The 13,964-nt window shown below is 33.7% G+C and overlaps 1 protein-coding gene across 6 annotated transcripts in view; it reads right to left on the minus strand.

Annotated features, from left to right (window-relative positions):
• Positions 1-13,964, minus strand: part of Trpm (transient receptor potential cation channel, subfamily M) — a 91,396-nt gene that overhangs the window by 15,591 nt on the left and 61,841 nt on the right. For 4 of the 6 annotated variants that reach the window (XM_065362635.1, XM_065362639.1, XM_065362636.1 and 1 more), the window contains 4 exons: positions 10,449-10,628; positions 9,091-9,147; positions 4,819-5,049; positions 4,584-4,741 (listed from right to left, as the gene is read on the minus strand). In XM_065362635.1, coding sequence (XP_065218707.1) covers positions 4,584-4,741; positions 4,819-5,049; positions 9,091-9,147; positions 10,449-10,628 — 626 coding nt within the window. The remainder of the gene's footprint in view (positions 1-4,583; positions 4,742-4,818; positions 5,050-9,090; positions 9,148-10,448; positions 10,629-13,964) is intronic. The other 2 variants (XM_065362637.1, XM_065362640.1) reach the window with 1 other exon arrangement.

The following is a 13,964-nucleotide window of genomic DNA, read 5'->3' on the forward strand; positions in this document are numbered from 1 at the left end:
AATCGTACTAAGTACCATGAATTTCTTATCAATATTTTTTTGGACTAAGTGCGTTTTGGAAACGTATGCTTCAATTGTTCTAGACAGAGAGTCAAGGTGAGAGTCAATTTCAGTGCTCTGTAAAATCTCTTCAGTAATAGGTGGAAGCTCTTCCAGCTCTGTTTTGAAAGTAGACCAGTCAGTGGTTGCATACAAGAGGAAGTACGACGAAGAATTCCATCATTAAGTGTAATTTTGATGATTACAGGGAGATGATCAGAATCAAGGTCTGTGATGACTGAACTTTTGTTTATAGGGAAAATTTTTTAGAAGTGCAATATCTAAAATATTAGCTTCATAAGAAAATTGATAGGGGTAGAAAGTCAGAACATTAGGAGAGCGCTGATCACCAAACCAAGATTGGAACATATATCTAGAAGCTTTGAACCATTAAAGTTGGTTGATCGGCAACCCCATAGTGTGTTTTTTGCATTGAGATCGCCAAGAATTAATGTGGGCGAAGAGGATTGTAATAATGAATTAAAGTATTCGAGTGATAATGCAGAAGATGATGGTGCACGATAGACACAGAATATATCTAAAGAATTATTGTGAAGTTTAATAGAGATTCCTACAGAATCAAATGAAGTATTTGTTAATGGACATGAATGGCGATGAAATAGACGTTTTCCTCTTTACAATAAATTTGAAAGCCAGGAAATGACAAATTCTGACCAGGAGTCAAATGTGTCTCAGAGATGCATGCTAAACCCAAAAATTAAAGATACAGAAAAAAACTTGACACATTTTTGCTGATCGAATTTTGAAAATGGCTAATTAAAAATTAAAATTAAATTGCAACCAGGTAACTTTCGATGGCTTGCTGCGAATTAATAAACCAGTTTTAAAATTGGATCAGCAAAAATGGTTCAATTTTTCACGCTCTACAACTTTTGTTTCAATTTTTTTTCTCTATCTACATACAATTTTTGAGTATTTCTTGCTAACTGGTTGCAAATTAATGAACCGGTTTCAAAAAATCCATATCACATTTTTGTCGCCCTGAATGAGTCCAAGTTGACCTGATCAGTCAGATAAGATCATCAATATCATCATCATTATTTTTCACCTGTTCTCTTCTTATTTGACTTCCTCTTTGTTCAATTTTGATACGGAGAACCCTACAGCATTAAATGATTTTTTTTTTTTAATGGAATTGATAAATTTTTTTGGATCTTAGATCTGAGAATCGATAATGATTCTAATACATAGTGAAAAACAATGATAATTCTAGAAAAGAATAACTACGTAAGAAATTGGATTGGTTTGAAAATCATAAAAAATTACTGAAAAGCCATTCATAAGAAAACAATCACTAAAAAATAAGTACATACTAACTAAAAAATTAATATACAGGACAATCATCGATACATCACTAAAAAAATGCATGAAAAAAATTATTCGCATAAATTCACCAGGGAAAATCGAGGGAAAATGTCTGAAAATAAGCGAGTAACTATTTGAAAAAAAAACTTTCAAAATCAGAAATTAATCACTACTTATAAAACTGGTGAAAAATAACAAAAAAAATGCTAAGGAAATTGGTTTAAAAATTATTAAAAAATAATAGTCCGACATATGACAATAGGATTAATTGCACCACCCCCCGCCGATCCTACGGGACAACTTTTTTCTTAAAGGGGACATCCTAAGGAACATTTTAAAGCAAACTTGCCAAAAAAAAAGTTGGCCTTACTTACAAAATCGCGGCCATTTTGATTGACAGGTCAGCCGAAATCGCAGATTTTGCGTTTTAACATAAGACTTGCACGCACTTTTTCAAACTTTACAAAAGTAGATCGAAAGATCATGGAAACATTCATCACCTGTCAAAATTTCAAGTGCTAAAGTGCGTTTTTCGACTTTTGGTGAATTTTTGAAAGTTGAATTTAGGCCAAAAATGAGGGGAAAAATCAAAATTTTACCAAATTGACCAAGAAAGCTGAAGTTTGGGATATACCCTATTTTCGACATGCCACGTCGATTGGAAACGGTTTCAACCCGTTTTGAGCAGTTCTGGAGCCTCCAGCAGATTTTTGAAACTCGAAATTCCCATAAAATTCCATAAAATTGGAGTTGTAAAGCTAAAATTTATTCTAAAAACTAATTTCAATACGCTACGAAGTACTGCAGGTGAATTTCAAGTCGTTTTGGATCCTCCAGCAACCTTTTGAAAATTCCTGAAGCCTCCAGCAGACTTTTGAAATTTTAATTTTTCACAAAATTTCATCTAATGGAGATGGAAAGCTGAAATTTACTCTACACTCCAATTTTAACACCATCTGAAAACGACTTCTGATGGATTTGAAGTCCATTTAGAGCCTCCAACGACTTTTTTGAAAATTACTGGAGCCTCCAGTAGATTTTTGAAACTTTAAATTCCCCCAACATAAATTTATCAAAATGGAGTTGGCAAGCTGAAATTTACCTCTTAGACTACATGCTGGTTTCAAATGGTTTTGAAGCTTCCAACTACTTTTAGGAAATTTCAATTTTCCAAAAAAACGTCACACAAACTGGAGGCTCCAGTAATTTTCAAAAAAGTCGTTGGAGGCTCTAAATGGACTTCAAATCCATCAGAAGTCGTTTTCAGATGGTGTTAAAATTGGAGTGTAGAGTAAATTTCAGCTTTCCATCTCCATTAGATGAAATTTTGTGAAAAATTAAAATTTCAAAAGTCTGCTGGAGGCTTCAGGAATTTTCAAAAGGTTGCTGGAGGATCCAAAACGACTTGAAATTCACCTGCAGTACTTCGTAGCGTATTGAAATTAGTTTTTAGAATAAATTTTAGCTTTACAACTCCAATTTTATGGAATTTTATGGGAATTTCGAGTTTCAAAAATCTGCTGGAGGCTCCAGAACTGCTCAAAACGGGTTGAAACCGTTTCCAATCGACGTGGCATGTCGAAAATAGGGTATATCCCAAATTTCAGCTTTCTTGGTCAATTTGGTAAAATTTTGATTTTTCCCCTCATTTTTGGGCTAAATTCAACTTTCAAAAATTCACCAAAAATCGAAAAACGCACTTTAGCACTTGAAATTTTGACAGGTGATGAATGTTTCCATGATCTTTCGATCTACTTTTGTAAAGTTTGAAAAAGTGCGTGCAAGTCCTATGTTAAAACGCAAAATCTGCGATTTCGGCTGACCTGTCAATCAAAATGGCCGCCATTTTGTAAGTAAGACTAACTTTTTTTTTGGCAAGTTTGCTTTAAAATGTTCCTTAGGATGTCCCCTTTTTTAAGAAAAAAGTTGTCCCGGAGGATCGGTGGGGGGGTGCAATTACTCCTATTGTCATATGCCGGACTATAATGGAAAAACACTTTTAATAAATGGTTAAAAATTCATAAAAACATGTATTCGAAAAACAAAATCAGTGATAATTGATCGACCTCTAAAAAATTATTGTACAGTAGAAAATCAGAAAAAAGTTACAAAGAATTCAGTTGTAAATAGACTAGAAAATTTATAAGACAAAACACTAAAAATAATCGTTGAAAAATCACAAGAAAGTAAATGAAAAAAATTGTTGAAAAATTGGTACGCAAGTAATTGGAAAAAATTCCCAAGAAACCAGTGTTCAGTGATAAGCCAAGAACTAAGATTAGAAAATTTAATTTCGAAAAGTAGCTAGGGGAGGGTTCTGCGTATCAAAATGCTATTTACGCTCCCCTCCCTCCTTCCGCCCGAAGTAGTTGAAATTCGTGAGAAAATGATTCCCTATTTTCTGATTTTCCTTCAACTTGAAAAAAATTGTGCCAGAAGCCCCCTTCCCTCTATTTGAAATTATCAAAAAGTCCAAGTTATCCAAAAATTCGCCATCTCTGCGATAGAATTTTTCTGAATCATTCATTTTTTTTTCCTAAATATAAACATCCCTTGGTCTCCCAAGCTGTTTTGATCCCTTTGTATTGAGCCCTTTCCAAGTTAGATGAAACTTTTCAAAAATAGAAGGAGTCAGAGTCGGAGAAAATTTCTTATTTCTGGTCCAAATTCTTCTAAATATTGTTCTTTTCAAGAAAAAATCTCCCTACCGTCAAAAAAACATCATTTTACTATCATGGAGCCCTTCAGAGCTGAAAAAATCAAAATTTGATGTTCTAGGAGGAAAAATGGGCATCTGGACTGAATTTCTTTTCATTGACGTGTGGAACATTGTGGAACAATAACCAATCATAAAATTGCTTTCGACAAAATTCGCGTATGCCCAAAATCAGCCACATCCGGACCGCACAACGATCTACAGAGTGAAAAGAATTGAATTCACCAGCGTTTTATTGACTCATTCGATCGCTAATAAATTCAATTCCTTTTACTCCGTAGAGTTATAAAACACGTACCTTACAGCGACTGGTTCGGAAGGGAAGACACAATTTCTCGTATTTTTTTTCGCAACCCAACAAGCATTTATGTAAACTACATATAACGTCCCGCATAACGCTCTACAAGTGAAAAGAGTTGAATTTACCAGCGTTTTTTTTTCACTTATTCGATCGCTAATAAATTCAACTCCTTTTACTACGATGGAGTTATAAAACACGTACCTTACAGCGACCGGTTCGGAAGACACAATTTCTCGTATTTTTTCGCAACCCAACGAGCATATGTAAGCAATAACGTACAGCTCCTGCCAGCTTGGAGTTTCGTTCATTTTCACCAAAACCACATAACTGAATATCAGCAAGAAAACGACGTAAGCCATCTGTAAAAATCCAACTCATATAAATATTGAACCAAATTCAAAAAATCGAAACACACTCGTCACAATATTATTCTTACCGAATTCGCCCAAAATTTCGTAATAGGAGCTGTGTAAAATTCGTATAATTTTCTTTTCAAACGTAATGGACGGTGACGTTTCACGTCGCAGAAATTGTATTCGTAAGGGAATTGGTAAAACTGCGTAGGTGTGCCTGGACTGCTACTGATCACCGAATCACCAGTGATCACTTTACCATTTTCGGTCACCACTGTGTCTCGTAGTTGGGGATCTTGATTCGAGATTAACGCCTGGAAAAATAACAAATTTCGTGAGAAACCGCGTACAATAAATTCATTAGCACAAGTAACCCAGATGAGTAATTTAAAAATATATAATACCAAAAAAATGAATATTAAAAAAAACAGGCAAAGAAAAAAAAGAGAAAAAATTCGATAAGGAATGAACAATATAATGTGTAATAAGGCGATGGAAAACCCCAGCGACAAACACATTTCTTCAATCAATATTCATTAAACAAATTAACTAAATAAAACAGACCAACAAATGTACACCTAATTAAATACGCATGGCGAGCAAGCAGTCAAACAAACAATAAACTATAAAAGCAATACAATACATCTGGCGCAGTTCACAAAGCGTTCGTAATTCATGCCAAATGCCACCTGTAGCAAAATACCTGCCACGATAGCGGTTTATCTGAACCGTGGTTAAACAATAAACACGTACAAAGGGCCGTCTGAAAACTACTGTTAATTAGATTTCTCTACCAGCCTTTTCTCGACTCGACTCCGGATTTTATAACGTCAATTAAGTACGAGTGCTTTGCTTGTAAACGGAATTTTCTCAAGGTCGCGTAGCAAAACGAGACAGGGATTTTATTTGAAATTTTGCCCTTTTCACTCAGTAAGTGAAAATGTTAAAAAATATGTATTTTTTTTTTTTGCAATTTGCATAAAATTTAAAATAATTGTTTTAATAAATAAAAATAAAAAAAGGTAACTTCAGTAATCAAAAAAAAAAAAAAAAAAAAAAAAAAACGAAAAAAGTAACAAAAAAGAGGCAAAACATTCTGAACGCAGGAAAAAAGTCACCGAAAAAATCACAACTTTTCGTTTTTATTCGAAATCTAAAAATGTAACTCGATAGAAACTTGTTCAATTTCAGCAAAAGCAGAACTTTTTCGCAATTTTTCTCAAAACGTTGTTTTTTAAAGTTTTTGAACAGAAAAAAAATCAAGATTTTTGGAAACTTGGGAGCAACAAAGTGAGAACTTGGCAATTTTTGATAAAAAATAGCAATTTTTGGTGAAAGAGCGACACATGGTGACAAATTTTTCAAAAAAGGTGAGACTTTTTGGAATTTTTGGCAAAAAATGAAACTTTTCTAGGTAATTTAGGCAAAGAGCGAAACTTCTTGCTACTTTTTACAGAAAACAAGACTTCGACAATAATCAGCAATTTTTGGCAATTTTTCTAAAGAACGAGCATTTTTTACAGTAAAGTTGCAAAATACCACCCTTTGACAATTTTTGCAAAAATCAAAACTTTTTAGAAATTATTCTGGTTTTTGGTAAAACTCCGAGAATTCAGGATAATTAAAAAAAAAAAAACAAAAGTGGGAATTTTTTTCAAAAAGAAAGACTTTGACAATTTTAGCAAAAAAACAAAATTTTTCGGCAATTATTGGCTAAAGGCTCAAAAGCGGAACGTTTTGGTAATTTTTGGCAAAAAAGCTCAGCTTTAGGGGTTCCTAATTTTTGGGAGAAAACATCGGGAGTGATTTTTTAGAAATTTTGGGAAAAAACGAGATGTTTTGTGAATTTTTCGTAAAAAGCAAGACTTTAAACGATCCTTTTTTTCTATTTCTGGTAATTTTTAATAATTCCTGCCAAAAAAGCGAGAATTTCGAGACTTTTTTTTGGGGAGGGGAAGAGGGGGAAGATCGTTTGGAATTGGCAAAGACGGAAGGTTTTGATGATTTTTGACAAAAAAGCTCAACTTTGGAAATGCCTACTTTTTGAGGAAAAAATTAAAGAGTGATTTTTTAGAAATTTTTCGAAAAAGCGATTTTTTTTGCAAAAATCAAGATTTTAAGCGATCCTCTTTTTTCCATTTCTGTCAATTTTCAACAATTCCTGTCAAAAAAGCAAGAATTCTGAGATGGGGGGGGGGGGGTGAAATCATTTGGAATTGACGAAGGCGAAACGTTTTGGTAATTTTTTGCAAAAGAGCTCAGGTTTGGGGGTAGCAAATTTTTTAAAGGAAAAAATTGAGAGTGATTTTTTAGACATTTTTCAAAAAAGCGAGATGTTTTGTAAATTTTTGGCAAAAAGCAAGACGTTGGCGAATTTTTTCTGGGAGGGAGAATAAGACTATTTAAAATTGGCAGAGGCGGAACGTTTTGATAATTTTTGGCAAAAAAAAGCTCAGCTTAGGGGGTGGCTAATTTTTAAAGGAAAAAGTTAAGCGTGATTTTTTAGAAATTTTGCGAATTTTTTTTGCAAAAAGCAAGACTTCAAGTGATCTTTTTTTTCCATTTCTGGCAATTTTCAACAGTTCCTGCCAAATAAACGAGACTTATGGAACTTGAGGGGGGGGGGGAGGAAGGAGATCATTTGGAATATGGCAAAGATGGAAAATTTTGGTAATTTTTGGCAAAAAAGCTCAGCTTTGGAAGAGCCAAATATTTTAGAGAAAAAATTGAGAGTGATTTTTTGGAAATTTTTTTGAAAAAGCGAGATGTTTTGTAAATTTTTGGCAAAAAGCAAGACTTTAGGGAATTTTTTTTGGGAAGGAGGATGAGACTATTTGGAATTGGCAAAGGTTGGTAATTTTTGGCAAAAAAGCTCAATTAGACTGCCTAATTTTTAAGGGAAAAAATTAAGAATGATTTTTTAGAAATTTTGCGAAATTTTTTTTGCAAAAAGCAAGACTTTAAGGCTTTAAGCGATCCTTGTTTTCCATTTCTGGCAATTTTCAATAATTACTGCCAAAAAAGCGAAACGTTTGGAACTTTTTTTGAGGAGAAAAAATGAGATAATTCGGAATTTTTTCGCGAAAATCACAGTTTTTAAAAATTTTTAGCAAGAAACGAGGATTTTTGGCAGCTTTGAAAAAGGCGGAATTTGTTACTAATCAAGTAGGTAATCAAGTAGGTATGAATTTTTGGTAAAAGCGAGACATTTCTCCTTGTTTTCTTTACAAAGCAGAGCCAAAATTTCAAAAAATTGGATTTTGGACATTTTTTTCAAAAAGAAACTTTAGTACTAACCAAAGTTGTTTTTAAAAAAAGCAACGAGAAGTCACATTCTCAGAAACTTATCAACTTAGTACGAGCCCTGCACCCTCTCACAAGGATTAGGTGACTCGTGGTCATAGAAATGAAGAAATTTTCGTTTCAAGTGGGGGGGGGGGGGTGGGGGTGGGGGTGGTTATTTCAAAGTCAAATGTCTTCAAATTTTGGAGATGTGAAAATTTCAAACTGATTTTGATGAGAAGGAACTCGTAGTTCTCGAAATCGAAAATTCAAGCAAATTTTTGGTACCCTTCGAACATTTCTTGAAATCATCCCCTTCAAATCAGAAATTCACTAAATCTTGATAAAATCAAAATTCCTGAATTTTAGTGTCAAAGTGATCAAAACATGATTACGTGAAAAAAAAAATACATTAATGCAGATACCGAACGAAGCCTCAAATCTGCAAAAATTACATCAGGTATATCATGCAAGTAGGTACCTAATCAAAATATGCACTACACGCGTATAAATAAATTAAATACAGAAAATACACAATTCATCTACGGAGTATGTTCCAGGCAATGCCCTTCAAACAGTACCTAACAAGTTCACAAAATTCATCAAAAATAGCATTCGAAATAAATGTTAAAAGGTCAATTTAAATAATCTCGGAATTTTCAAAACCCCCCCAAAAAAAACAATATTTTTCAAATTCATAGCTAATTCTCATCATACGAGTATTTTTTGGTCAAACACGATGATCCCAATTCACAGTCGATTAAAATACTGAATAAATTATAATATCGGTAGACAGTTAGATAGGTACGTAGGTACTAGGTAGGTATATATCTACATAAACGAGTAATAAAAGAGGAAAAAAACGACACAAAAAAAAACACAAAATGAATTAAATATCCAAAAAAGTGAAGAAGAAGACGAAAAATGAATTGAAAAGTAGATAATATTATAGTCTATAAAGTATATGTATCGTAGGTGCTTTAACCATTGAACAAACCGACCAACAAAAACAAGTAAAAAAAAAAAACGAAAACAAAAAAAACACACAATGGATAACTAGAAGTTACCAATACCTTGTTGCAAAATGATCGCATTGTAGATCTTCTCCTTATTGACAATTTATTCGGTCTCTAATAGAAAATACGCACGTTTATTAGGCGATTAAGTACATTAAATTTATACCTAATTTATTGTACGATAGTAACAATTGAGAAGGTATAAAAATAGGACCATTCGATTCGATATCGCATCGATACTCGATCGAGCTTTTGAAGTACGTAAGTTTAACCTAACCATAAATTACGAGTACTTGTGCATGTTTCAGAGGCATTAGACAGCAGTTAGTAATGCACTCGTTGGTGACTGTAACTCGTGGTTAGGTGAAAAAGTTGCATAGGTAATTGAATGGACGAGAACAAAGCAATCACGAACGTCTACGTAGTTCGTTAATTAAGAAGTAAGATAAGTAATTATTATTAAAAATGAATAAATGTGAATAATATTATATGTAGAATGCCCAAGATATGTCTTCAGATACTCAGGTCTATGAACTTATGGCTTCAAAATGAGTTTTCTTATTTATAAGAGTAGGTAGATTAACTCGATTTCAGCCTAAAAACAGACTCCCATCGATATCGAATACGTTAAAGACAGTCTCACACTGGTAAGCATCAATTGTACCTACCTAATTGCCTACCCACCTATTAATTTATCTATCTACCGAATTAATTCACAAATTAAACGAAACAATAATACGAATAGACGAATAATAATTCAAGTCTATCACGCGATATCTGTTGAAAATAAAAGACAAATTAGGACACCCTTCTACTCCTCGTGGAACATGCATTTCCCAAAATGATAACGTTCGAAGTTTCGAGCGAGACACCTCATCAAGTGAGTGCTTCTCTGATCATCTACTGCCAAAATTACAAGTACCTAGAACTACTTATATTATACATACTCAAGTACTCGTAACATCATTATAAATACGTAATAATTCATCAACCATCATCCAATCCAATATCTAGATCTAGTATCTAAGAATACGTACTAATGCTATCGTACAGGGTGCCCAATAGTGTATCTAATATAACTGGTCGAGAATTCACGTTCAATGTTACCAACCTACATTTCAGCACGAAAATTCTCGACCAGCTAAGCTCGATACTCGTACCAGACTCTGTAAATATATCTCTACTCAAAAAATCCTCGAGATTATCGAAGATCATGTACGAGTAAATATGGGTAAACGGGACGCAGGTTTGTACTACGTGTAGCTAGCGTCTAGCTACAGACTACAAATAATACTACCTACTCGCGAGAAAAAGAAGGATGAACGTAGAATGGCGGAGAAAATGAATGGATGAAAAACCACGACAAAAATTATTGTATTCCCACACAAAAAAAAAAAACGAAACGAATTCTTTACCTCGATATCAGCTTCGGTATTGCGATGTTGAGCGTCGTGCGAGTGTTCTTCGATACTTTCATTTTCGTCGTCCAGACCGAACAAATGTTCTTCCTCGGTCTGAGGCATCAGTTGTAACTCTTCTTTCGATTTGAATTCCAATTTGGCGATGTAAGGCGGACAGAGTAAGCCTATAATAATCTGTTGAAAAAAAAAATGTTCGTTGATAAAATACTTAACATTCGAAGATTTAAAAAAAAACAAAAAACTTGAAACAAATTCTATTTTATGCAACAAGCTCTCGTGTGCACGAAAAAATCGTCAATGAATTCATAATTTACTCTCATTAAAGGAGGGGGAGGGGAAGAGAAGGGAGGATAAAGTGTAAGAAGAACTGGATATTCCAATCAACAGCAACAATAATTTTAGGATCGACAAAAAAATGAAATAACACTCGAAACATCAAAACTACACCAACGAGTAATAATTTAAAAATTAAATTCCAATTTTTGATTTTTGAAAACAATTTCAAAAAAATCAGATTTGGCAAATTTTCGAGAAAAAATGAAGAAATTTTGGCGTGTATCGTATTTTTAACTTTTTATTTCAAGTTTTTACGAAGCCTTCCGGAGATTAGTGAATTTTCCAGTCTTCAAAAAATCCAATGAAAAAGAGACTAGGATTGAATTAGGATTCGGAAAAATCAAATTAATCATTCAATGAGGAAACAAATCTTCAAAACTCTTCTCTTGCTGGTTCAAATCAATCCAGCTTTCGATCATCTTCTCACCAAAGAACAATAGATTTGTTTTGTTTTTTTACCCGAATACTCCCTAAAATCTGATTTTTGGACGTTTCTTTTTTAAACACTTTTTACTCAAACTTTTGAAATTTGAAAAGTCTTCTCTCTTACAAGTAAACTCAGTAAAATCCAAAATACATTTTCAAAAGCTACTACCCTAGCAGATTCTAGTGGATTTTAAATCTGCCAAAATCCAGGTAAAAAAAAAAACAAATCTAATAACTACGGATATGGTACAGTCGAATCGAAGAAATAAACTCGTTTTCGTATTCAGCACCCTTAAAACCATACTACCTATTTTCATATCTCTAACGAATACGTCAATATTTTTATGGGTTGACCTTGATTGGTGGGGGAGAGGGGGGTGTCTAGACTGCGTCGAAGAGGCCAGATCGAAAAATCAAGGTTATACTTAGGGCACTATAACAGGGGGTATTGTATTCTGGTCCGCCATTTTACCGGCTTTTCGAAGAAAAGTCAGGTACTGTATTTGTCTCAACTGTGACAGTTTCGGTCCGGAGTAAATTTTCTTTGCGTTTTGGGGTGTTGGGATCATTGTGGGACCATTAGTTTTTTTTCAGGTTTCCTTAAAGTTTATATATATATATTTGCTTGCGACCAGACATGTCAACTATGCTTGGCATATATGCAGAAAAGTGAACAAAATTTTAAAATTGGTATAATTTCTGTTCTAAATCACTTATTAAAATTTTATTTGCAGATTCAGTCTAATATTAAAAAAATCTATGTTTTGAAAAAAGGAATCAGATTTTTAGGCTAAATTTTGAAGACAATTTTTGAAAAAGGAGTCAAAGTAATTTGAATTTTGAGAAAGTTAAGACACCAAAAGAAAGCTTAAACAGCATAAAAATTTTTGATGTTTTTAAATTTTCCATAGGCCAATAAAATACTGAAAAATTTCAAGTCAAATTTGTTGTCGCGTATACTCAGGATCGATGTATTTGCATACATATCCACCAGCACATCACATTCTACTCACTACAAATTGACTGTAGACCCTGCGTTCGTCCTCGCGCCTTGATTTCTAAGCCATGCGCCCTCTGGTGGAAGTTTCTGAAAACTCATAGTTGACTTGTATAGTAAAATTAACCCATGACTTGTCAACTATAGTTGAGAAGTTGGTCAGTCCACTTGTATAGTAAAAATAACCCATTCAATAGTTGACATGTCTGGATACTAATACCTATATATATATACATGTAAAAACCCTACATTACGAGATCCGTTTTATATAAAATCGGGCATTGCGAGATCCTGAGATCCTTTTGCCGGATCTCGCAAGTTCTCTCATATGCCATGGTACTTGTGAGATCCGGGGGACCCTGTACACACATTTTCAGCCGGATCTCGTTTTACCTACTATTTATATACTTATATACAATTTTTGAAAATAGATAAACGACGCATCTTGCGAGATCCACCCCCAAATCAGGTTTAGGCCGTTGGTGGATCTCGGTTTATGCGGATCGCGAAATTGATGGCGGCAATGCATAGAAAGGCACTGTTTACACACTGGAACGTGCGTTTGAACGAAGTTGTAGGGTTATTATTTGAGTTTTTAGCATTTTTCGAAATTTTTTGGGTCGGATCTCGCAATGCCTGTGTATATGTCGGATCTCGCAATGTACTATAAGACAGTATATATATATATATATATATATATATATGTGTTTATGTACCAATTTTGTGGCAGAGTCAACTCGAAACCTATGAAATTTTGAACAAAGTGCTTTATCCCTCCCGACTGGTGTATTGCCGAAATTTTGAGATTTCGAGTTTTATTAAAATCGGTCCAGGCGTTCCCTCGATATTTCAGATTAAGTGATATTTTTTGTCATTTTTGCGTCCTTTTGCAGACTTCCTCATCAGTTTTGTTTTTGGTATACCTATTTTTTTCTAAGAATAAATATTTTGCTTAGCAATAATCAGTAACATCTGTCTTAATATACCCAAACGATTTCTCAGTTTATTTCTTGTTAGGAACTCGATGGACAGTCGGTTCACGTGTTCCTCTGACAGTTCAGCTTAGGTAGGCCTAATTTATTTTTGGTGGCATTTTTGCAGACTTTTGCAGACTTCCTCATCAGTTTTGTTTTTGGTACACCTATTTTTTTTTAAAGCATAAATGTTTTGCTTAGCAAACACCAATGTCTGTCTTAATACCCAAACAATTTCTCAGTTTATTTCTTGTTTCGAAATATTTAGGTTTCGAGATGGGACTCTTTGACGAAGGGGGAGCACCCCCACCCCCAATTTTGGGTGAAACTTTCAAAAGAAAATCTGGGGCATGTGATATATCGAATTGTATGTTTTCGGTGACGCTGAACACGAATATGACGTCAGATTTTTGATTGGACCCCATCCATGGCCCCCGGCACCTCCCCAAAGGGGGTAAAAATTAAATAAAGTGTTTTGTTCGTGCGACACATGAAATAGTACGTTTCTTGTAACGCTGAATACGAATATGACGTCAGATTTTCTATCTATTAAATTCTAAAAGCAATTTAATACTAAAATTTGCATATTGAAAGACATTGTTATGAATTCTATTTGAAAAGAACAATATGAAATCTCCAAATTTGCTTTATTGAGATTTTATTTGTTTTTTAAATTTATTTCAATGAATTGAAATATTATGCAAATTTAAAATTAATTACGCTATTGTAATACTTGAGAAACTAGTGAATAAATAACTGACCCGAAGTTGATTACGA

The sequence above is a fragment of the Planococcus citri genome, chromosome 4, assembly GCF_950023065.1.
Source record: "Planococcus citri chromosome 4, ihPlaCitr1.1, whole genome shotgun sequence".
NCBI classification, from domain to species: Eukaryota; Metazoa; Arthropoda; class Insecta; order Hemiptera; family Pseudococcidae; genus Planococcus; species Planococcus citri.